The sequence below is a fragment of the Streptopelia decaocto genome (assembly GCF_964273445.1).
Source record: "Streptopelia decaocto genome assembly, chromosome: 1".
NCBI lineage: Eukaryota > Metazoa > Chordata > Aves > Columbiformes > Columbidae > Streptopelia > Streptopelia decaocto.
In genome coordinates this window covers 188,581,266-188,606,663 of record NC_138663.1, presented here as the reverse complement: position 1 = coordinate 188,606,663, position 25,398 = coordinate 188,581,266, and the positions used below count along the sequence as shown (strand labels likewise).

Sequence of the window (25,398 nt, the reverse complement as noted above, 5' to 3'; positions counted from 1 at the left end):
GATTTGACTTGTCGGTTGCTCGAAGATTTTATTGTAATTGTGTGCAATAAATGCTCTCAGTAGTTGTACCAATCCAAGGTGTAAGTGGACACTCCCCGGTTGCCCAGCTGCCTTTGACATGGGAAGTGTCTTTCCACATGCTCTGGCTGGAAATTCTCTCTTCACATGAGACTTCCATTTCTCCCGGCCAGGAGCCCAAGTGCCACTTCTTTGTCCATCCCCGGACATGCTGCAGGGTTCTGCTCCTTGATGCTCACACCTTCCAGGAATCAGTCTACCAAGAAAGTACATTGATAAGTTTTTGGCCAGGAGTGGGTTCTGCAAATGGTGGGAAAGAGAGAAGAAAAACAATTAGATACTTCAAGCTGTCTCTTCTGAATTTCAGTGGTGGTAAGCCATTTGTAGCTGACATTCTAATGCAAGAGGCAGAATTAAAATGACATGCAATGCACTTTAAAGTGAAAAATAAAAAAATTCTGTTGCATGCTGTAGTTGTAGCTTTATCAGGCCTTTCTAATTTGAAGCATACTCTGCTATAGAGGAAATGTTTTCCCATATTTTCTGAGAATCCTGGCTGATGGAAGGCATTTCAGGTCATGTTGCCTGCTAAAAAGGTTATTTTCCATGTGGAATTCACACAACATGCCCGCCACGGCCATTTCATTGTGATGGTGGGACCTGGGGGTCCTGGTGGACAGCAGGATGACCATAAGCCAGCACTGTGCCCTTGGGGCCAGGAAGGCCAATGGCATCCTGGGGTGTATTAGAAGGGGGGTGGTTAGTAGGTCGAGAGACGTTCTCCTTCTCCCCTACTCTGCCCTGGTGAGACCGCATCTGGAATATTGTGTCCAGTTCTGGGCCCCTCAGTTCAAGAAGGACAGGGAACTGCTGGAGAGGGTCCAGCGCAGGGCAACAAAGATGATTAAGGGAGTGGAGCATCTACCTTATGAGGAAAGGCTGAGGGAGCTGGGTCTCTTTAGCTTGGAGGAGACTGAGGGGTGACATCATTAATGTTTATAAATATGTAAAGGGTGAGTGTCACAAGGATGGAGCCAGGCTCTTCTTGGTGACAACCAACGGTAGGACAAGGGGTAATGGGTACAAACGGGAACACAAGAGGTTCCACTTAAATTTGAGAAGAAACTTCTTCTCAGTAAGGGTAACAGAGAACTGGAACAGGCTGCCCAGGGGGGTTGTGGTGTCTCCTTCTCTGGAGACATTCAAATCCCGCCTGGACACATTCCTGTGTAACCTCATCTGGGTGTTCCTGCTCCGGCAGGGGGATTGGACTAGATGATCTTTAGAGGTCCCTTCCAATCCCTGACATTCTGTGGTTCTGTGATGGTGTAAATGCCTGTGAGAATGGTGCAGAGGAAGAGAACTGTGGTGGGAACTATAACATCTGTAGGTACACAGAAACCAAATCTGGTTGTGGGATGTGCTCCTCCAGCTAATACACACTGAATCACTAATAGCTGCCAAATGATCAACAAGCCTGACAAGTCTGGGGTTTTCAATGTAATTAGGTATTTTCTTTTTCTTCCATGAATGAGGGAATTACATCATGCTGGTCAGCAAAGAAAACTGACAAGGTGTCTAAAGATATGCCCCAGGCAGACTCCAGTGGTGAGTGTCCTGTAGAATCCCTATTGTATCATCCTCTGCTGTGGACAGTGGGCAACCACTGTGTATCTGTTGGGGGAATCCTCCTAAGTGCGTGCACAAACTCCTGCACATAAGTAAGGGTACTTATGCTCAGTAAGGCTTCCTACCAGTAGAAGTGAAGAATTGTCATTCCATTATGATTTCAAGTGCTGTAAGAATCTTAGGTATATACATGTGTTGATATACGTGTATAAACACATACACGCTTGGTGGTGATCTCACTACCATTCTTCTGTCTTATTGATCTCCACACCCACTCTCAATCAAAAAAAAGCAATCAGGAAGTCAGATCAACGACACAAATCTCCTTTTTTGGCTAATAAATGGTCCGCATTTTGGAGCATGATTCCCTCTACATCACATTCAACAACTTCTGTGATTCTGAAGCATGTTGGGTCAGAAGGTAACATGTCTAAGTTTTATAAATTTTAACTGATTTTCTCTCAAAACTCATAACTTCTGTAATTACCTACACATTTACCTGGTCCACTAATGATCTGTTCTCATTGTTTTCCATGGTTTTGTCTGAAATTTGAGATCACCAATCATATTAATTTACTGAAATGGGTGTAAACTTTCTGGTTTTTACTGAGTCACTTTCTGACTTTCAGTCTTGTCCTAGTACATTTCTGTTATCTTGTGTAGATTTTCACTGTAAATAATTTGTACCTCTTTATGCTAGATCATGTACTGCAGTACATGTTTCGCCACTACATTAATTGTTCTTCTTTCGTATTTAGTTCTTTTTATCAACACCTCTTCTAATCATATTTTGCATCAACACTAGATTTCTCTCTCTCTCTCTCCACCATGCTTATAGTCTGATACACTTCTGATGTTCAATTTCCATGATATTTCTTAATTTGGGCTTATAATTGCTACTCATATTCAGCAGAAAATAAAAATAATCCATTTGAAGATTTACTTTTGCTTCCATCCCATATCAGAAAGCACATGTACCCCACAGTGAAATTGACGTTAAAGTTCTGTTTTCATTAAAAGCTTTTAGACAATTTTAAGTACAGCTGACAAATGTTAACACTGTTTATAGGAAATAATAGTGGATGGGCACGTATCTTTGATGTGGTTCATGGAAAGCCTAATTATCTGGATTTATTAGAAGAATATCAACTTAATCCTAATGCCCTTATTAGTATCCTTGAACTTTTTTATGCTTCCAAGGTTTTCACTGCATACATATATTTACTGTAATTATGGAGATATCTGGAATTGTAGATGCACTTAGGGAACTCCTTTACTTTCACAGAGTTTTTCACATGCATACCAGAGCAGAGCAGCATAATACAGTGTGGAAAGTACTTGTTAGTGCCAGGTTGAAGCTTTATAAAGTTGCAGGAAAATGGCAATTACATTTCTGGAAACTTTTAGAAAGTCAGTATTTGTTTTCATCCCTCTCAAGAGCAAAAGAAAAAAGAAAGGCTTCCCTGTGGAACATTAAAAAAAAAATAATCAAAAATCTTGAAATGTTTTATGTTGTTCCCTTCTAAAATATTTCTTCCTGGCTACTGATGAAGAGTCACAAGCCCGAAAGCCTCAGTTCAGTCATAGTATTACAGGTCTGGGACAGCTCTTCAGATGGAGTGACAAGTTGGGGTACCCTAAAAGCCCTTCCCTTAAATCCCAGAAAGCAATGACAGTGTCTTGGCAAACAAGAGGCAAGTTTAGATATTATGTTCCCTCTGGTCTGCACTGAAATCTAAGCATCCAGTTTTTCACTCTAGTGTAGTGACTTAAAACCTGCATTCTCCAGTTGAAAATGTTCCATCAGCAGTTTCTCAAATGTTCTCATTTGTGTGTATATGTTTATATGTACATCAAGTACATGTCGTGTTTCAGTTACCATTATTGCAGCTTAGGGACAGTAGGATATTAAACTTGATTTATGTTTTACTTATGTTTGCTTTCATTACATGTAAAGCACTGCAGTCCCGAATAGTGCAGCATCGGTATTTTATAGCCTTACTGATACATGAACGTTACTAAAGGAAATTTGGGAGTGTTACATCTAGATGTCCAATCCCTTTCCAAAGAGAGGCCTCAGAATGACACTCCATCTGACCAGATGAACTTGAGGGGTCATACCTAAGACATTCACTCAATAATTCCTTTTCCCAGGTCTCCACCAATACCCAGAAGGTTGCAGCTGCATGGAAGCAGAACTAGGATGTGCTGCTGTTAATTTAAAGTCTGTTCTTCTTGTTTCAAGTAATGTAATCATCCTGTAAGTAGAATTCCCTTTCCTCTCCAGCATAAAGCTGTTTTTACAAAGAGATGTCTAAACACACTTTGCATAGTTCTATACTACCAACTATGGGCCCTCTGCATTCAGAGACAGCAGAAAAGGTTGATCCACTGTAGATAGTCAATAGGTGATTTGCTAGAATATAGTGAATGCTGTGAGCATTTTGCTGCAAGGCTCCCTTCAGTGTGGAATTATCTGACAAATATACATGTCAACACTGCAAACCAGTCATCTAATACAGGTTGCATGAACTGCACACAGAACATGTTTATTTCTCTAAAGAGAGCTTGGGGTGTTAGCTGAGACATACATTTTGCACTGTAATGTGTACAGTTAGGTGAGCTGAATGCTATTTGGGTTCATCACTCCTATTGCTTAAAGCCTGTCAGCCCCAAGCCACTCAGGAAAGATCACTGGTTGTGCACCAGCATTGCAGCAATGAGCACCCACCAGATATTGCTGAAGTTACCAAAGCAGGGATTTCAGGATTATTGATTGGCTCTTAATGATGACTGACAGCTCCTTATTTCATTTTGCCAGCTCCAGTTCTAGAGGTTGTCAAAATTCATATATCACTTGTTCATATGAGAAATTCTTAAAGATCTATCTGGATCACAAAAAGAAAATGTTTAAAATAGGCCAGTCCTGAAACTCGGCAATGAAGTTTGCTGCCTTTCACCTATTTTGTTTAAGCAGTCAAATGTATTTACTTTCCAAACAGGCCAAAGGGAGGTCTGTCTTCTCCCAGTAAATTCCAGGAGGGCGCTCGAGCTTCAGCTCAGGATTTAAATCACAAGAAGCTGAGGTTACGTGGGCTTCAGAGGCAAAGTAATACAGCCAACATACTGCATTTGGAATGGAATGGAATGGAATGGGCCCAGAGTCCTTTCCAGGCTGTGTCAGCTGCACCCAGATCTAAGGTCTGATTTTTGCCAGTTGCAACACTGACCAGTTAAGACCTAATTGAAACATTAGTTACCAATTACTTTTAGGTCACTCACATACTACCAGATACACTTTCTTCCAGATAAAGTTTTCAGCAAGTATAAAAAGTGAAGAAAATGTAAGTATCTTGACAGTTTATTAAATTATTACGAGTCCTGAAGTATATAGAATGCATAAAATCAATATACAGTCACCTGTGTGATCACTTTTTTGACAGTATTGCATGGCATTTGCTTTTGAAATTCATGTATTGATCATTTTGGTCTTCCAGTGTAACCAGATGTGTACAGATGCAGGCAGTTTTGTATGTCATTCACAGTAGTCCTGTCTTGCTCTCTGCCACAGAAAAAATAAGTAAGAAGAAAAGAAGTGTGTCTAATAAGAATACTGTCGTTTGGTGATGAGACTGCACCTACTGTTTTAAAAGGTTAAATAAAGCATCTTTTTATTTTTCTCTCTTTTTTCTTTCTTTTTTTGATGCTAAGCTACCATGGAAACCAATTGCACAATCATGCAAGTAGCTGTACACATGGCAAGTTCTCCTGTTCAGTCAGTCCTCTCACAGACCACTGGTACAATTCTTTTTTTTTTTTTTTTCAAGCTAGATGGTGTCTTCCATGTTCTTTATATAGTATCTTTATATAGTAGGATGGACTTTTTATTGGAATTTGAATTGGAGCGCTTTCAATACAGCTTCTTCCAAGTTTCTGTAGGAACCAGTCTCCACTGAGTTACGAAAAAGGAATATATTCATATATATTACCTTGTCAGGCAGAATGACTTGCATCCTTTTAAAATATGGACGTTAATAACAACAACAACAACAAAAAATCTATCAGCCCCATGCCTGGCATCTCCCTCAGATAAACTTTTACGGGATTAAGGCATACATACAAAGCTAGCAAGTATGAAGTCTATATCAGTGAATAGGGACAGCTCCAAGGGTAAGAATTCATATACCATGCTTAAGATAAATCCCCATGAGCCCCCTAAGTACACAATATTTGAGCTTAGCTCTTGCTTCTGACTGGATGATGTATGCCTTTTATTTGATAGTTCCTAATGACAGCTCAAACTGCCTTCCATCCAAAAGAGACTGGCAAGAACAACAGTCATCTGGAAGGACTGTATCATTTGAAGAGTGGGCAGAGTGCTACAACCAATTTTATATAAACAAAATATACATGCCACTGAACCCCAGCTGAGTTACACCAGCAGGTGCAATGCACATTGGCATCGTGTGCCAAGAAGGATGACTAGTGATGGTTCACATTGAAAGACATTCAAAATAATATACCTGTATCCCCGAACAGTATCAGCTTTTCTCCCCAGCCTCCCACGCTTTTTATTCTGTATCTTCTTCTTTATACCTTATGATCTTCTCTTCCAAAAGCATAATCAAGAAATGGGACATGACATGCCCTGGAGACAGGCATATAGAGAATAGCCTCAAAGATGCCATTAGAAAGTTCTGTTCTTGTGGAAAATAGTGAATCTGACTTCAGTGGTGTTAAACCAGGCATTAATTTAGCAGTGTGCTTAAAGTGACAGAAGGAAATAAATACAGTATTATAAAACATTTTCTTTACTAAGAAGTTAATGAATCATGATTATCCTGTCTTTCTTACTTTACCTGTACCATTTCTACAAAACAATTGCATTCAGAAAATAGCAAGGAAAGCATTATTTGGGCTATGCAAACTTCAGAAGATGTGAGTACATCATTGTCATATTTTGACTTTTTAAACAACTTATTGCCTCTTGAGTATCACAGAGTAACCAGCCTTCTGCAGTCCAGAAAATGGCATCTAAACTTCAGCCCTTCCAAGTCTCATCCAGCCACTATTCTGCATATTCCAGTAACTCGAGAAAGATGGGAGCACCTCCAGAATTTTAATTCCTGCTGTGACTCTAATTGCATACCGGGGCAAAGACAAATCGTTGACCTTCTTTTTGTATCATTATCAGCCATTATAAACTTAATTTACTGTGTGTACCTGATGCTGCCTCATTAATTGATGTTCACAAATCATATTGACCAAATTTTTCAAATGTCAGTATTTGCAGCATGATTAGGTGGGCACCTCGGTATCCCTGTCACTTCCAACAGCCAAGACAAGCTCAGTGCCTTTGAAAATCAGGCTAATCTTCCTGGTTCCTTATCAAGTTTGAATAACAGGATACAGATATCAATATTTGGATAGATGACTGTATATAAATGCAAAGCATTTTTACTATGTCTACCTTGGTGTAAAATGTATACATATAAGACCCAGGCAAAAGTTGCCCATCGCAGCATAGCAAAACAGGTCCACGCTAGTGCTGGGCAAAACCATTCATAAAAGCACATTTTCAATGCTTTACCCAGCCTCATTCCATCTATAAAATATTTTAAAAGTTTAAGGCAAACGTTACTGCCCCTGCAGGAATAGCCTTTTATGAGACAGAAACATTAAAATACTTTCATTCAGCATTTTAAAATCAAATATTGCTTGTCACAGTTATTTATCTTTCTGGTTGTTCTCATCAACCATCTGAAAGATTTCTGCTTCCTCCATTTAGAAGTAGTCTATCAGTTTTTAGATCATGTTATTTTAGTTCCTGTGTTATGTTTTTGTCAACAGATACCTCAGTCATAAACGTATCACTGCTTTGAAACCTGGGGTACTCAGAGATCTACACAAATTCTAATTGCTGCGCGTACCCATTTTCTCCCTGTCGGTACAAGTACGATTCATGGCTGGCAGCGAGTGTGTTTATGGCATTGATCTAAAAAGAAAGGAACATGGCAGTAAAGCCATGTCTGCAAATGACATTCTGCAGAAAATATTTAGAATTACTACTGCAGCTTGCAACTCCTTATCACAAAGGTCATGTTTCAATTTCTGGAGATAATAACTAGGTCTAGTTATTTGGGATTTGCGCTCTCATTATTTGCTCATTTCAGCCATTTTTTCATTGTTTCTTTACCAGCATCAGTGATGTAGTAAATGATTATTTCTTTCCAAAATTCTACATTAAAACTCAACAGTGAAAATTTCACAGCAGCTATTTACTGGGCTAAAGTCTTAGTTTTTTTCAGTTAGTATTGCTCTTGTACATTTTCATGTTGGTACTGTTCAATGTTCAAGTAGCTTTCCTGTCTACCTTTTTGGTTTTCCTCCAAGTTCTTTTCTTTCCTTAAGACTTTCAATATCTTCTTCATGAAGGAATCACGCTTGTTAACTCCCCATGTTTACTATATCTGGATCCAAATTTGGACTTGGATTTCTCACAGGTGTCTTCCATGCTGTGAATATCTTTACTATGTTCCTGTTAAAAGTAAAGCACATTCCCGAAGTTTTAAAACTGTTTAGAATTGTATCTCTTTTCTTAGAATGCCTACTGGGACTTCATGATCTAAACTGGAAATTCTGGGATACAACCAGCAGAAACTTAATCTCTCCTTTTAGAAAACTGAAACAGTATTTAGTTACTTGGACAATTTCCCATGCAGATACCACTGTGATCACTGTAACAGAAAATTCCATATACGACAGAGCTTACAATAAGTAGGAAGGAGATGTTAAGTCCTGTAAGTGTTTTCCATCACTCTCAGCAAGTAAACCAGAACCAAAAAAGTATAATCTTGGTTTCCTAGAAAAGCTAGCTGCTAGTTTCAATGGCACTCATAGAAATAAATCATTTGGTTTTGCTAGGAGAAAAGTAAGTTTTTGCCGCTAGTCCTTTGGCTCAGGGCAAAGAAGATGAAGAATTTTGTGTCTTTAGTGATTCATTGACTCAGCTGTTTCAGCCAAGCTCAGGCAGGCAGCTGCTGGAATCAGAACTGGCACTGCTGTCCTTTGGGCCAGGCTCCACAGAGTGAGCACTGAGGCAATGGATGAGGCAGGAGATTAAATACTTTCCACCCTTACCAGCTCTCATGGGAAGGAGCTTGAGGAAGGTCATAGCATTTGTGGAAAACCTACAGTAACTGTACTGAGAATGAAAATTATTTTGTAAACACTTTTTTTTTTTCTGACTTGTTAAATTTTGCTTATTTCTCAGTCCCCAATGAATCCATTGCCTATAAATACCTTAATAAGCTAGTATAAGAAATAACTGTTTGTGCTATGTTTTGCTCCTGGTAAATTACAAAATCTTTTTTCTTATGCAGTTTGTGTAAACCCAAAACTTATTTTAATTTTCAGAGCAATGTAACAATCTAATCTTGGATTCTTCTCTTAAAAGTTTACATTTGCAAATCTTTCTTACATATTGTGTTATGAAGTATGATAAATATCTTGTTTTCCAAGCATGTTTTAATTTACAAAGATCAATGATAAACAATTCACATAAGACTCTTCCCAAGAAGATCTGTACTCAGATGCCCCTTATTAACTGGATGTAAGTAAATTATGCAAAACTTTCATTTGATAAATGAATGTATCTTTTTCTGTGGAGATAAAAATTCATCATTTGTTTATCCTGCTAGACCAAGCCACTTTTAAAAGTGTGACATTCTAATAACAAGTATAACCTTGCCAGAGTTGAACCTCACAGTGTTTCAAATGACTGTCTGAAAAATACCACAGCCCTCTGCCAACATCAATCTTCAGAGCTGCTTCTTGTTCTCATGACTCTCAGGAGTTTAGCAAAACTCTGTCTTTCACTTCAGTTTCCCAATTAAAACAAAATTGACTATTGTGAATTTGTGTTTATCCTGAGTATAACTTAGGATATATAGATATGCATTACAATTAAATGTAAAATCTTCACCCAGTGGTCTCAGTTTATTCTGGGGATACAAAGATTCCACAGATTACACATAAGAAATGTCAATGCATTAGCTTATTATTGCTGAAATGGCTGGTGAGCTGGGCCATAAATAGAGACGAAATCACAACAAAGAAAAGGATATAATTTGCTTTGCTTGACATTTATATTCATATTCAAACTAGGTGATAAATCTGGGCTAATCTTGTAAGAAATAAATGAAGGAAGGTTAAAAAAAAAAAAAAAGGGAAAAAAAAAAGAAAAAAAAAAAAGACTAGCCTAGAGCTTAAACTCCCTCCTGCAAAACTATTACACAAGTCATGCATAGAGGCACTTTGCTTATTTTTATTCAGGGATTTTGAAGGCAATCATATTAAGGACTTAACTAGTACCACCTTCCTGAAATGTGATGCGCTCACTGTATTGTAAGGAAAAGAAGTATGAAAATAAAGCAACAAAAGCCTTTTGAATATGTGTGAGTCACAATCCTCAACACAGGATTTGTCTCAATGTATAAAGCCTCATCAGGACAGTTGTGCTTTTGTCAAGGACATGTTCTTCACAATTAATTGAATTATTGTATGCACAGTCATATGGCACGTTTTGGCAATTGTCACAATCACTTGTTTCAACAAACAGAATAAGAAATAGGCATACTGTATTATTTATGCCTTGTGATCAGATCATGAACACCAGGGTGCTTTTTGAATTACACTAAATCCTGTGACTTGAAATCTGATCACAAAGTAGAAACAACATAGTATGCCTGTATCTCAATCTGCAGACATTTTTTTCTTGTTGAATGAATCCATTTCTCCTTCAGACTGGCTTTTCCTCTTGCAGGGAGCCTGAGCAAAAGATTTTGTTGCTACTGAAATTAAATATATTGGCATATGGTAATAACTCACATTTCTAACTTTTTTAGATTCAGCTATATCTGAAGGAAGATCATGTTCATGAAGAAAAAATTCTACAGGTTTAGAAATATAAACTGTTCCATGCTGTCCTACATCTGGTGTCTTACCAGTGAGGAACAGGAATTACCTACAGTGGGACTGTACCCATTGCAGTAAGAGCAAAAGCAAAAAAAAAGCTAAATTTAAACATGTAAAGTGTTTCTGTATAGCAAATCCTGGAGTCTTTAATCAAATAAAATACCATACTGCTCTTTGACTTTGTAAATTGCTTAGTTTTAATTAAAACTAATAAACGTTTTACTTAACTAACTACTTAGTCTTGTGCAAGTTTCTTTTGCACTGACTGCAACACACCTTGGTGTGGCTTAGAAAAATTAACCATGGTCCTCTGTAATTTCTAACACAACTAGAAAAATAAAAAGCCAAGTAGTCATACCAAAACATGACATTAGCTCTCCATTTTATGTTGGATCATTAAGTACTTAAATGCATATTTTACTCTACAGTTTTCTTCATGGAAATCAAATTCGCTTGGTGCCTGTGAATACCTTTTCCACATTAAAAGTTTTGGGGGAATTGTGACCTTTCTAAAATCTACTTTGAAATTATAGAACGTGAGCGATTAGAGGCCTGTAATCCGCGAGCGTACTGCACCTGTCCGGCCCAAGGGGAGGCGGGAGCCCAGGCAGAATCAAAGGCACAAGGACAGAAAACTACCCAGCAAGAGGCAGCTGCAGGGAATGCTTAGGGCAGCATCATGGAGAGGGGGAAACTTATTCTGAGGCTTTCTGGGTTTCACAACAGACATAGCTATGTGGGCCGAAACACAAGGTCTCCCTCTGCTCCAGTGACCACCATGCTCCCTCCCTGCTGGGAGTGCTCAGCTTCACCTGGGTCCTCTGGGGGTGCCTGTATTGCCTGTACAGCCTATAGAAAGATAGCTGGGGCAGCGTCTGTGTTCTTGGAGGTGAACCAGCCTCTCCCAGTAGCTGTCAGGGGAACCGAGGCACCTACTTGAAGATGTGAGATTGGCACTTCCCCCAGGGAGACGCACGTATGCTTTAGGTTCATCTGCATATAAAGTAGTCACATTGCATCTGGGTTTTGGTTGCCTCATTATCTGGCATGACATGTTTAGGCACAAACATAAAACAGCTGCAGAAGGTGTAGAAGTGAAAAAAAGAAAGGGAAGCTTGAAGAAGGGGAACTGTCAGTGACTGGAGTGACACGAGAGATTCAAACAGGCTGCTACTGGCTGTAGCAACTGGAGAGTAGCAAGTGATGTTCTTTGTTAAAGACACTGATTTGCTGAAATGGTGAAAACTCATTCACTAATACTGATCTTCCATGTTGAATTCACTGTGGGACTCCAAAACTGTTTTTTTATTTGTTTTTCCATGTTCTACCTATATTGAATGGGAAAACTTCATACCTATGTAATTAGGCTTTGATTCATCTCACCTCTCAGCAATGATTAAATTCATAAATTATAGAGAGACCCTCAGGCAACCAGGTTCCCAAATTAGATACCTCTGCTGAATTAGTTATGATGAATCAGAGCTAAAATGATCCATGTTTAGCAATCACCAAATATCAGTGCCTGTACTGATTGGCTTCAAAGTGACTTATGGATAAAGGAAGAGCAAGGAAGTATTGGATGAGCTGAAGTAATGATAGAAGATAATTTTGCTGCTCTTAAAATTTTAAGTAAGACAGCATGCCTCCTCACCTATAAAAAGGAGAAAATCTGAGCCTTAGAGTTCTTAAAGTTTGTGTTGAAAGGGATGGGTGGAATACTAAGGGTGAATCTGATTGCTTTTATTCTCTCTTTCTCCAAGGGATCTGTCCAGCAAGATGATTACAACATTACCACATTATATTTTTATAGATCTGAAGTATTCACTGGAAACAAGCTGCTGGGAGTTATAAATGAGAATTCCCAACTGAATTTAAAAATGTAATAGTTTAGCTTATCTTTTTCCTGAAATAAAATAAGGAACAGTTTATCCTTCTTTTAGCAATCTGTCTTTCAATCCACTTTCTCACCTCTCTGAGGATTGCTCTGCAAGTCTTCAGCGGTTTCATTCACTGTAAGTAAAAGCTGAAACAGTTCACTAACATAGTAAACTAAATAATATCCTTTATTTCCAGGAGAAATATCCATCAATTACAAAAGGCAGGTGAAGTATTGTTTGTCATTCTATCAGATGCTGAATGTACTTCAAATTTCTATTCCTACAGGAGTGCTCAACATCCTAAGGAAGCAGGCAAAAATACAGGAACAACAGCCATACAGTTTGCGGAGTTCTACTGCTATTCAAAAATGGTAAGCCTAGAAGCAATCAAAACATGTAAATTAAGAACAAATTACGCAACAAGCACAGTTAGGGCACCTGGGTAGATAAGGACACAAAGAAATGGTAACAAATATTTTAAAACTTCTATTAACTCTCATTTGAGGTGGTTCATAAAATCTTTACTTCACAGGGCTGATGATTCAGCTACATTTTTTTAAATCAAATATCTTACGCAAAGCTCAAAGTCAGAAGTTTTCTTATTTCTTCTTTAATTTGCAAAGATTCATCCTCATCTAAAAGTGCATCTTCTAATTTCAATGTATTCAGAGTTGAAAAGTAAGACTATCATTTATTTTTTAAAATTCTCATTCTGTGCCATATGGCTTTTTCTTAAAAAGCTGTCCAAAAGAAGAACCAAACTTTATCTTAAAATTCACGCTATTTTTCATTAAGCAAAAGGAAAACATCCTGAATTAATCTGAATGATTAATTTGAACAGCTTTCCTGCAACTCATTGTTTGATATTTTTCTCCTGTGCCACACAATGAAAAACATTGTGAGGAGGTCAACACACAGGGTAATATTCAGTTCCTTTTTGTAGACCCCTCCTAAGTGGCCAAGGGTAATCAGATAATCATTGTGTCTTAAGTCATTCCAGTAACAGCAAAGTTTGGGCAATGGGTCCATTTGCCCACAGGTCAGACATTCAGTGCTATTTGACATCTATACAGCATTCCCACTCCAGAAAGTCTTTGGTCTCTCATGTGTCGTGTGTCACGCCTGCCTTCCCACATGGATGTCTCAGATAGTACAGGACATGCCAAGTACTACTAGATGGGGTATTAGTCTGGAGAGCCATTCAGCAAAACAAAAGCTAGTCTAGGTTGAGATGAGCCTTTCTCCAGATCCCAGTAGACTGTTTACCCTGCCTTATAAAATTGCTCACAGCTGTTGGAGGTGCCCTTGGGTATCTATCCCACCTGGTCATCACCTGCTATTCCAGAAGGCCACAGGTCTCTTGTGTCTTTTCAGCCAGCTCTACGTGGGCATCAAACAGGCATCTCCAGGGCACGCCACGTGGTTTTTGCTGATAACTAGGTTAATCATGCTGCAGCTGAGCCAAAATAACTTCCTTTTAGACTCTTTTTAAAGTGCATTTCAGCTCTTTGTTTCATTATTATGCACAGAACTAAATGCAGCAAATATCAATATTCTAATCCATAAGCCACCACAGGGACAAGACAGTAATCATAAGTTGGGAAATTGTTTTGAAATATGGATGGAGATGTGCTCTCCTGCTATATAGACCTTGACCAGCGAGGAAAAGTGTCATTGTTTCAATCTGAGAACACATTAACCATGATAGATATGGTACTGCCAATGTAATAGTACCACCTGCCTGCCTGTCAAAACGATTGTCTGATCTATGTTTCCAGCTCAGAACATGCAGTACAGGAACAAAGAATGTAAGACAGACATAATGTCACCCCCGAACATCTAACTGGGCTAGAATTAACCAGAACAAAGTGATCTCAGCAATCATTTGTCTTTCCAGAAGCCTTCCTGACAAGATGACAGGCATTTTATTTCATGGGATAGACAGCATATGATCCCCAAAAAAGTTTTTAAAGGTTAAAATCTTGTGCAAAAAAATGCCACTTGGCTTGGGCTCAGACAAGAGCCAAAACAAATCTCAGCCTAATCCTCAAATAAAATTTGCAATTCTTGTCAAAAATAATATCCCTTGCATCTTCCTAGAAGTGAAACAAAGAATACATCAGGTTCTATAACTGCAGTGACAAGAAGGATAATCTCACAAGGTCTCTTCTTTTGAGCTGGGAACAGCTGAGGCAGGAGCATCTACTGGGTTCTTTGGAAATACAGGAATCCCAGATTAGGTGTCAAAGGCATGTCTGCCCTAGGACTAAAGCCCTGGAGATTACAACTTCGGATTTAATCTCTTCCTATAATTAACGTGAGCACTTGCATGGTCTTATTGATACAGCCATAGGAATAACACTGTTTGTGTTTGTCATAAGACCTGGCTGGATGCTACACACATATTGTCATATCTGTCAAAAGTTCCCTGCAGTTCTGTTTCTGGTACTCTTCACAAACACAGAAGATGTTACTCCTCTATCGGGGCTTTCCAATTCAGGCTTTCCTTTCACATTTTACCAGATTGAGATGTTCTTTATAAACTGTACTTGGATGCATTTTCTTATAGATCTGTTATATTTCTCCTTTCATCACAGTATTCCAAAGGGATACAACAACTCAAGTGCCTTTTTTTCTAAGCAGACCACCTGACTTTGCAATTTTGTTCTTTTTCTTTTTGGTTCAATTGCGATGTTTCCCTTTTCTAAAACATGATCAAAATATATCATCTGTACTCTGCCTTGCCATTGTTGTGAACCAGTTTCAGGTTATGCCAGCTGCATTGCACCATTGCATGGTTTTCATATTACTAGAGCATCATTGACAACATTTTAGTTCCTGTCACTCTTCTAATATTTCACACACCATTCCCTAAAATATCACCTGTGCAGATAATGTGTCAAATACCTTGCAATGCTATTGCCAAACAGGAGAAGTGAAAATTATACACTGCAGGCCATGTATTTCAACACTTACGCTGAGTGCCTACTGCAATGGACTCACTCAATATCACAGGTTTCTATTAGCATTTATGCCTCTGTTGGGTGGCTACAATTGGCTTTGATTACGCCAGGAGTTTCTCATCCTGTTTAGATCACAGCTAATTGAATAAGCTATTTCCCTGGCTTCTTTTCTTTTTTCATTATAGCAAAATGTGCAAAATAATAAAGTTCTGTCACTGTTTCAGGCCTTACTGGGTTTGCTAATCCTCCAGCACATGCACTCCTGACACTGAATTTGTAGACTGAAGGTTTATCAGGATGCTGCAGAATGAAGCTCTGCTTTTAGACACTTTGAGAAATGCTTACTGAATATATTCAGTACACAAAGTGTTCTTTCACAGCTCTGTCACCATTAGGATTTTTATCAAGTTGAACGCTTTTAAGGCTGTCTGTGCCAGTACTGTTTTTGTTTGCATGTGTGTAATTTTATACAAACCTTTTCCTTTTACTGATATTTAATATCACATTTCCCTGCTGTATGGAGTGTATGTTGTGCCCAGCCAGCAAGTCCCATTGAATTACATCATGACACAGACATGGAAAGGGCTAAATTTCTCCACTATTTTGTTTTCAGCATTCATTTTAATTGTTGTTGGCATTTCCTCGGGATCTGTTCCGCTCGTTATATACACCCATTGTTGTCCTGTTCTTGTTTGCATCACAGCAGAACGGAAGTCAAAACTTTATACAGCTTTCCCGCTTGCAGGTATCCCGGGTTGCCTGGTGCCTCTGCACCCTGTGCTTTACTCTTGGCACATGACATGAGCAAAGTGGGTTGCCCTGTGGCACACCATGCAAACATCTTTCAAAGCTCTGCATCTCCCTTGCCTCACGTAAGACAGACTACATCTGCTGCAAACGCACCACATCTGCCCTTGGCTATACCCATCTCCTTTGGTTCTGTGCTCCTCAGCCAATCTTGGGGTGGGGGGGAGGAAGGTACCTGCATGCTAATCATCCCTTAGGCTCATCACAGGCATGTCACAACTGGCCCTTTGGTCCCTAGGCTCCGTTTATGCAAGTAAATATAACAGCCTGGCCTAACTAGCACACACAAGACAAAACAATGAGGCAGCATGGGTAGCTGCTTATGTCCACGTCTCAGCCCTCTTCATTTTACCAATGCTGATATAACCTGAATGTTTTATGTGGTCTGGTTATTCAAACAAATATTTTCTAATGCTAAGTTTTCTGTTATATTTTAGCCTATTTTTCTAAAGATTTATTCTCTGCGAGACTCCCTCTACAATCAGCAAACAAAAGAAATCTTGCAGAAGAGTCATTTGACCTAGCCATATCTGAGGAGATGCTTCTCTCCACTGATTCTAAAGGCAACTCAGCTTCAGTGAGGAGGTCTAATGTCAGATGAAGTGAAACTCAACCCAGATGCCTGCATCTACAAATTTAATAGATAAATAAATAATCTCGGTGCTTTGGGTGGCTAACAGAGAAATGCCCAGGTTCTCACCTGCCAACAATTTGTTGGCAACTCTTCAGCAATTTGTATTTCGAGTTGTACAGGCCACTGCTGAATTGTTCACTGCTGCAGCTTCTGCTGCTGGGCAGCTATTACAGTACCAATGGTTTGTGCAAACTCCAGAAACAGGACAAAAAAACTCAGCTTCTGCAGCCTGGGATGCTATCGGTATGTTTGTCTGTCCTTCCAAAGGAAGGTCTGTCTGTATTGTCTACAGCAGCTGCTTCCAGTAATTCAAACCCAAAAGATCTTCAGTGTCCTGGCTTTTCCTCAGCTAGTCTACCACTGCCTCCCTATACTTCGGATTTCTCATCAAAAGCTGCGGGTCAATCTTACCTTCAACAATGGAGGGGAATTCTCCTTTCCCCACGGTAAAGTTGAGAGAATTATATATTTTGCTTTCTTGTCTTATTTATTCTTCTCTTCTTCTGATTCTCATAGCAGAAGCTGTCTTTTAATAGCCCATTCTGGGCTTATTAGTGCTTTCATTTCTGTGACTCTTTTATTATTCGGAAGGCCCCCTAGCCAGGGTTTATAAAAATAAGATTTTAAACCACACTGCTGTGAGCAGCTGAGCTCAGCACCCAGGGAAAAAGATAAACACCTGTGCAAGTCACTTCTTGTGCTTCCCTTGATGATATTGCATTGGCTGTTGAATGGCATAACTACAAAAGGACATCAGGCTAACTACACATCCCCACAACACAATCTTCCAGTGAAAAGCTTGATGTGACCAACAGTCGTAGGATCATTCCTATTGAATACAGTCAGAATTTTTCCATAACATAGTTTCTTTAAGACCAATGATTTCAGAAAAGGCTTGATTGGGTAAGTCAAAATTTGGTAACCTTATTTACAGATCATAGCATTTACATATTTTACAGAGATCTGGAAATGATTGAGACACAAAATATAAACAACTATAAACACAATAATGTTTCAACATATGAAGAGCCTTTCCTACATGTATGTATGCAAAATAAAAGAAAGGATAAATAAGGGGGAGAGGTGTCCATATAAAAATGTCCCAAACCATCCCAGGGTGTCGCTTTTCCATATTATTTCAGTTAGTAGCACAATTTCTGCAAAAATAGATTAAATCATAGAATCATAGAATCATTTTGGTTGGAAGAAACTCTCAAGATGTTTCACTATTTTAAACAGAGAAAGGAAACGTTCCTCATTTAGTTCCCTCATTTCTAGATCATATCACATAACTTCTTTTTTCTGCCCTTCACACTTCTTTTACTGGCTGAAGGGGAATAAATAAAACTGTTTACTTGGGAGTTACTGCAGCCCCGAAATTGAGGACTGAGTTAAGAAATGGAAAAGTGATTATGTTTTGGACACAAGTAAAAGCCATATATGTTCATAGACAAGATAGAATGTGCGCTGCTATATAGCTGTTTCATTTTGCTGCCATAAAACATGCCTTTTCCCTTTGCAGTTTGTCACAGCTACCTGCCAGTAACACTAGATGCCTCTGAACCACAATCCCTGAGCTAAGGCAAAGGGCTGTAGGAGTGTCACACTTCCACACTTAATGCAAGCCACAATATATACTCAAACGTCTTTTGCCTCTCTACTTATTTAAAATGTCACACTTGATGAAATATCCTTGGGCTTATTTTTCTTTTCTGATCTTTGTCTTTCAGTCTAGAATCACTCCCAAATAGCTATGTTTTCTTCTTCCTTGCCATGAATATAAGCATCTTCTTCAACTGTGCGGTGATCATTCTGACTTTCTAAAGAGCCTATATTATTCTCTGTCCTCCACTCTTTACTGCTTCTTGAAAAATAAAGCTTAATTCAGCTACTGTCCACTTATCTAACAGCAGATAGTGGATATAATCAACAGGACCAAATCAGCAGGCAAAATATGGGATATCATTGTTCATATATTTCACTTCTATAATTACATCACATTAGAATTTTACTTGTAGATCTAGCCTTCATGGTTTGATTTTTTTATATACCAGAGCATATTTTTAAATCTTGTAGAAGTCAAGGGGATGTAAGGATGCATTTCAAAAAAACCCTGCTCTATCAGGCTTTACTGTATCAGAGCCTTCATGTCCTGTGCCATGAGTCTTCTTTATGAGAGCACTGCCACTGAAGCAGAGAACTATTTATTTGAATAATTGTCAAGGAATTGAAACATTTAAGACGTGATAATGTTCATTACTAAATTTAAGTCATTCCAGACATTCCGCAGTCTGTTAAGGAAGGCAAAACCTTTCTGCCAAGGACAGTAAAAGATCTGCTTCTGAAGCACTTTAGCATGAAGAACACCCACCTGCACTGACAACAAACTAAGAGTAGCAAAACAAAGTCCTTGAAAGGTTTGTATAATAAAAACAAAAAATAGATGAGCTCTGACCATTCCTTTCGAGTCATACACAAACAAAGGGCAATGCCCCAATTGCATATTACAGCGACCTAAAGGAAATCACAGCTGGTTGTGGCCACCAGCACTGGTATTGTTCCTGGAGACCAAAAGGATATAAGCTGCTACCAACCTCCTAAGTAAATCCTCCCTTGATTTAACACCTCTCACAGCATGCCCCTTATAAGCACTAGGGATTATTTTATTAAAATTTCTTCTCTTCCAGCTCCTTGCATCTAGCTGCATAACTAGTACATAACAGTGATATTGGCCTGTATTTAATGAGCAGTATTACACGTTCCGCTTCTTTACTTTCAGCTACTTCAACAAGTTTCACTTGTCGCTTCTATGCACTCCACCTGCTAATATACACACCATTAGTAGACGGGATTTCATCATTTGAAGATCTCTCAGTTAACAATGTTCTGAGAGTATTTCAGTGGGTCATAGCTTGTGTTACATTTGGAGATCTTCTTGTCATCAGAATGAGATTATTTATCAAATAGAAAAGAAGACACACACTGCATTTACCAACATTTTGTTAGTATGTTTTAAAGGTATTCATTATACAATTATTTTATTAGTACATTAATAAAATTAATATATTAATATATAATACTATAATATACTACATTGTGACATTATACTAGATATAATACATAACATTATGGATGTTACAAAAATTTCAGTTTGCATTCTAGACACAAATGTAAGCGACTATCTTAGTAACAAAATATTTTAAAACATTATTCGTTACCTATTTTTGTACTATTTTCTGATACTCCAAGAAAGTGAATGTTAAGAAATAACTAGGTTCCTTCCATTTCTTGACTTTAAGTAGTCAAAGTGCATACAAAGAACCCATGAAGCTTAAACATTTTATTTTATTAATTACTACTATTAATTCTGCATTAAATATTACAGATAAGCTATCTAGTGTGAATTTATTCTATGATGTGTCAAATCATCATCATCTGAATTGGTCAGGCAGTTGGAATAGACTTTTGTTGTAGGTCCCTTCCAAATGAACTATTATATTCTCTACTCTATTCTATCCTAGCTCCTCTTTTGGCACGTGATCTAATAAACACTTCTGTTATTTTTGAATTTTATATTTCAAAATGTGGATACTTCCAAATGATCTCACCATATCCTGTCCAGCAGTTGTTCCCATATTAAGAATCCCTGAGTCAATAGAAATGTGGAACAAACTTCAGAGTTGCTGTGGCCAAATCCTACTTCCTTGCAAGCTTATGGTGCAATAGTGTGACACTGGCTTCTGGTGATTAACCCTTTAAAAACATATGAGACCCATTATTACTTCCCTTCTCTCTGTTCACGTTAGCCAAGCTTACAGGCTCTGCTTTGACTGTAGGTTAACTTCACACAGGAAAGATTTTATCTTGTGTGACTTCAGACGCCTACAGAGCAGATGTCTGTGAACTAGTCATTTGTGTTCTCTTTATAGCCAATGAATTGTGCAATTTACCTTATCTAAAAAATGACATCCAAAGTAAGCCTAATGAATCATGTCACAAAAGCATCTGTTGACTTCACTGACTGCACAGACAGACAAGTCATGACTGGATCAGATCTTAAGCTTTGTAAATGGATGAAGTCAGGTAAAATGAATTTACCTTGTTAATAATATATATTGTGGATGAGTAAAATTAGAAGAGGTGAATTCCAGGCAAGATATCAGAGATCTTCTGTGCAGTTACATATACTGCCATAGACCTGCCAGGTCTCACACACTCTGCCTGAGATTCCTTCAGCTTGCTCCTGGTGGAACCCCATCTCTGCAGCACCTGTACCCCGAGCAGTGCCCAGACATGGCTGCAGCCTCTCCAGGGCTGGCTGCCCCTGTGCCATTGCAGTGAGCCAATATTCTGCAAAAGCCACCGTGCTGGCCACAGCCAGGGAGCGTGGCCCCGCATCACTGCACGCTCATGGGAGCCCTGTTCGGCAACACTTCTACTCTCAAATCCTGACACCCACTTCTGCTCACAGCCCCACGGCACATGAATTCTGATGCTGCAAACACAGGGCTAAATTATTTTTGAATGCCAGTAAGGGTTTGGCTAGACTTTTAAGTGTACTATATGTAAAGCATTCCATTGCTACTTTTCAGTAAACTGTAAAGTCTGTTTCTTAAATAGGTGCTGTTTGTCGAATGGGCATGTATTTGTTCTTCATTGGAGTTTTTCATGTTAAATATTGTGGACAGTCTAAAAAACATGCCGTGCTGTGGATGGGAAATTTACCATGCCATATCATGGGGTTCATCACCATGCTATCTACAGATGTGTCAGTCCTGTTGCTGACTTATCTGACCTTGGAAAAATATCCAGTGACTGTATCTCTCTTCAGTAATATCCATCCTGGAAAGCAGCAGATAGTAGTGATTCTTACTTCTCACAGGGTCACAGCCTCATTCGGGCATCCATCTGCTCCACCGTGGGGTCCCCCCTGGGCTGCAGGTGGATCTCTGCTCCACCATGGGCCCCCATGGGCTGCAAGGGGACAGCCAGACGTACCATGGTCTGCACCGCGGGCTGCAGGGGAGTCTCTGCTCTGGCTCCTGGAGAACCTCTTCCCCCTCCTTCTTCACCTCCTCCTCCTCTTCTTCACTGACCTGCGTGTCTCCAGATCTGTTTCTCCCATATTCTCACTCTTCTGACTGTTGCTGATGCTGTGCAGTTGTGGGGTTTTTTTTCCTTCTTAAATATGTTACCCCAGAGGCACTACCACTGCCACTGATGGGCTCAGCCCTGCCCAGCAGTGGGCCTGTCTTGGACTCAGCTAATTTTGGCTCTATTGGACATGGGGGAAGCTTCTAACAGGTTCTCACAGAAGCCACCCCTGTAGCTCCTCTGCTACCAAAACCGTGCCATGCAAACCCAATACACAGGTGCTGGAATCTTAACATAAATGGCTCCCTCAATGGCTCTCAGCTACATACGGGAGTGCTCCAGTCCATGGAGTTGCCATCTGATGAACTGCTCAAAGCCTTGCTCTGCAACTGGGCAACTGGGCAACTAAAACCCAAGTTGCACAGCTTGCTCTGCACATGTTCTTCCATCAGTGATTTGGGGTGGATATTTATACAGAATTGATGAAGCCGGTCTGAAATGAACATACGCCTCAGATTGGTTTGTCACTTTTCTGGGGAATATGTTGTTCTTTCTGTACGATGCGAGAGTCCTGCAGTTGGTTTCTGCTTCAGATTTACTGCAGCATTTCTAGTCAGGAGACCAGGTCTCTGTGGCATCAGGAGCCCACCCATACTGTGCATTAACTATGTTTCTATAGTAACTTCCTACAACTTATTCGTATCTCGCTGTGTAACAGATGGGAACACGTGATATGTGAGCAGGCTGTGTGACACTAGACAATATTGAGGAGCTGTTTCTAACATAAAATTGGTATCTATGCACTACAGTTACATTAATGTAAAAATCATAACAAAATAATGGTAGAGAATGAAACAGAGAAGTGGTCAGCTGAAAGGGAAGACCATCCCAGTGCCATTTGTTTCAAGCCTTGTTTCTCTGCAGGTGTCAGCCTGCTAGCCTCCATCATCACTGTATTTTCATAGGTCAGCATGTTTTGTTCCATTCAAAAGCTGCCTTCAGGCATCAGAGGTAAGGAGTCACATATGCAAGGATGTCACTGTTGCAAATTGACTTTTTTTAATAGTATTCACTGATGTCATCTGCTGGATTCCTGTCTTTGTCATTGAAATCCATTCCTTATTCCAGGTGGAAATTGCAAGTAATGCTGTGAGAGCGTGATTTCTTTTCCTGAAGATTCAATTTAACCAAACCAATTCTGCCAGAGGAATTCTAGTTAACCATCGGTGAAGAATAAGTATTGCCAAAAATATTTGATTTTTTTCCACATTCAGAAATTGAGCTTTAAAGCACATACACACAATCTTCAGTCCATGTATGTAGATGAGAAACAGAACAGGCTGTCCAGTGAAGAGGTTCTCCTCTGATACAGGTGCAAAATCCCATAGTAATATGTTTAAGTCCATTAGTTTGATCATCAGGAAAACAAAACTACAACAGGAGAGTCTTTAAGCAACCCAGACACATTTGTAAGTGCAGGCAAGGATTTGCAGGGGGTGCTGAGGAGGCAGCGGGACCCCTCGCTCTCCCTGCCTGCCCATGGAGGAGCCGCATGTACCATCTCACGGCTCCCCGCCACTGCACCGCTCCTGCGCAGCCCTGCTAACCCTGCAGCAGATAGCAGATAATGCTGCAATAAAGGCGTCCTGCTTTCCCGTCATAATTCTAGAAAATTGATACGTGTTTGTCAAAAATTGGGTAAATAATTCCCTATAATACGAAAGACATTACAGAAGTGTAGTAAATTGTCAGTGTTTTTACCATAAAACCTGTTTAGCCTCATTGGTAGCACTGAATCCCATTTGCACAACCAGGAGAAAAGTGATTACCTGTAGGTTGTTCAAAATAAAATATGGTCATCAAGGAGGTGTTCAGAAGACGTATGACTGTGACTGGCATGGGATTCATGATGGTGAGGCCCTATCCACAGCTCAGCTCATGGTCCTCTGAGCAAGTCACTTCACCCCTCTGTACTCCAGGTTCTCCTTTGCAAATCAAGAATAACAATAACTTTTGTAATGCATTTTGAAACCTACTGATGAAAATTGCCATGCAAAAAACAGGTATGGGACTTATATTAAATGCTGTCCTAAAGAGAGGTGGCCTTCAGCCCATATTTATTAAATTCCAGTAGATAGAAAGACATTCTCTAGTGAAAAGTTATTATATTTTCCCCTTCTCATGAAAACTCACAGCGAACTCAATAACAACCACAATGAGCAATGTCGAATTCAAACCCCTTCCTTGTAAAAATAATACTATGGTAGCATTCTGAAAAAAAAAATAGATATAGATATAGATATAGATATAGATATAGATATAGATAGATAGATAGATAGATAGATAGATAGATAGATATAGATATAGATATATATGAAGTAACATAAAGTAAAATAAAGGACATAGAGTAAAAATGACATAAAGATATGTTTGCTTCTTTAGCATTCCTACAGCAGAGCATACAAGTGCCTTTTCCTAGGCACTGTCCCTTCTTAGAGAGAGATATTTGTTTTACCAATACATATTGCCTTGAACCCCATTCTGTATGCTTTCAAACCTAATTTCTTTAAGGAGAAGTTGAAGCAGTCACTGGGCAGTCATTGAAGGGGGGCAGGCTTCAAAAATGATGAAAAAAACCTGGCCACTTCAGTCATGTGGACAGACAATTCCCTTACCTGTAGCTCTTCATTTATGCTTGGATTTAAAAAACTAGCCAAAACAAAATAAAATTAAACAAAACAAAACCAAAACCAAAAACCCAACAACTCCTGAGGACAGTAGTAACTTTTATTTACCAATCTACAAGTGGTTGTTTCTCAGCAAGACAATGGAAACAGGACCTAACTGCCTTACAGCTGTATTAATCCCTTTGAGACTCATACCTACGTTCTTTTTGGCCATTACCATCTCTGTATTCATCCTCCTGGAAAACAAAATCACAACTGTTGCATTCATCAGGGGAGATTTGTATTGCAGATTGAAACACAGGCAGAGTGTGTACTGGGGGAAAGATGGCAATACTTTTCTACTATTCATCCCTCTTCTCTAGAGAGTCACTGTATCTGTACTTCCTAGCTATATTCTTCGTATGATATATCAGTTTAATGCAAAGGACCTTTCTAGCACATTTGTCTCATTTGGTCTGTACCACCAATTTCAGCTTCTCCCAGTGTTGGAAGTTCTTGGTGGGAGATGGCCAGAACATTCTATGCAATGTGTAAATCTATATTAGTCTTGTAAGATTTGAGTAATATGTGAGCTCTGCAGAGTGGTGAATGTCTCTTTGTGCATACAAAGTTACTACTCAGAACTGCAAAACCCAAGCAGTGTTATTACAATATTTTTAAGGTATTAAAAGTCAAGTGAAACTTCCTGTGTAAGCAACAGAGCCCAGACTGAA

The 25,398-nt window shown here is 39.2% G+C and overlaps 1 protein-coding gene across 1 annotated transcript; it reads left to right on the top strand.

The window, feature by feature from the left end:
- Window positions 1-2,007: 2,007 nt before the first annotated feature.
- On the top strand, window positions 2,008-23,159 carry RXFP2 (relaxin family peptide receptor 2; the record flags this gene model as incomplete). The annotated part of the gene is given in 19 exon segments (XM_082043314.1): window positions 2,008-2,068; window positions 2,717-2,818; window positions 3,802-3,907; window positions 4,650-4,848; window positions 6,467-6,585; window positions 7,498-7,553; window positions 7,905-7,942; window positions 7,944-7,954; window positions 9,188-9,259; window positions 9,982-10,053; window positions 11,052-11,123; window positions 12,787-12,896; window positions 19,684-19,866; window positions 19,869-19,922; window positions 21,525-21,845; window positions 22,923-22,960; window positions 22,964-22,983; window positions 22,985-23,048; window positions 23,052-23,159. Coding segments are annotated over 19 exon segments (1,806 nt in total).
- Window positions 23,160-25,398: the final 2,239 nt, after the last annotated feature.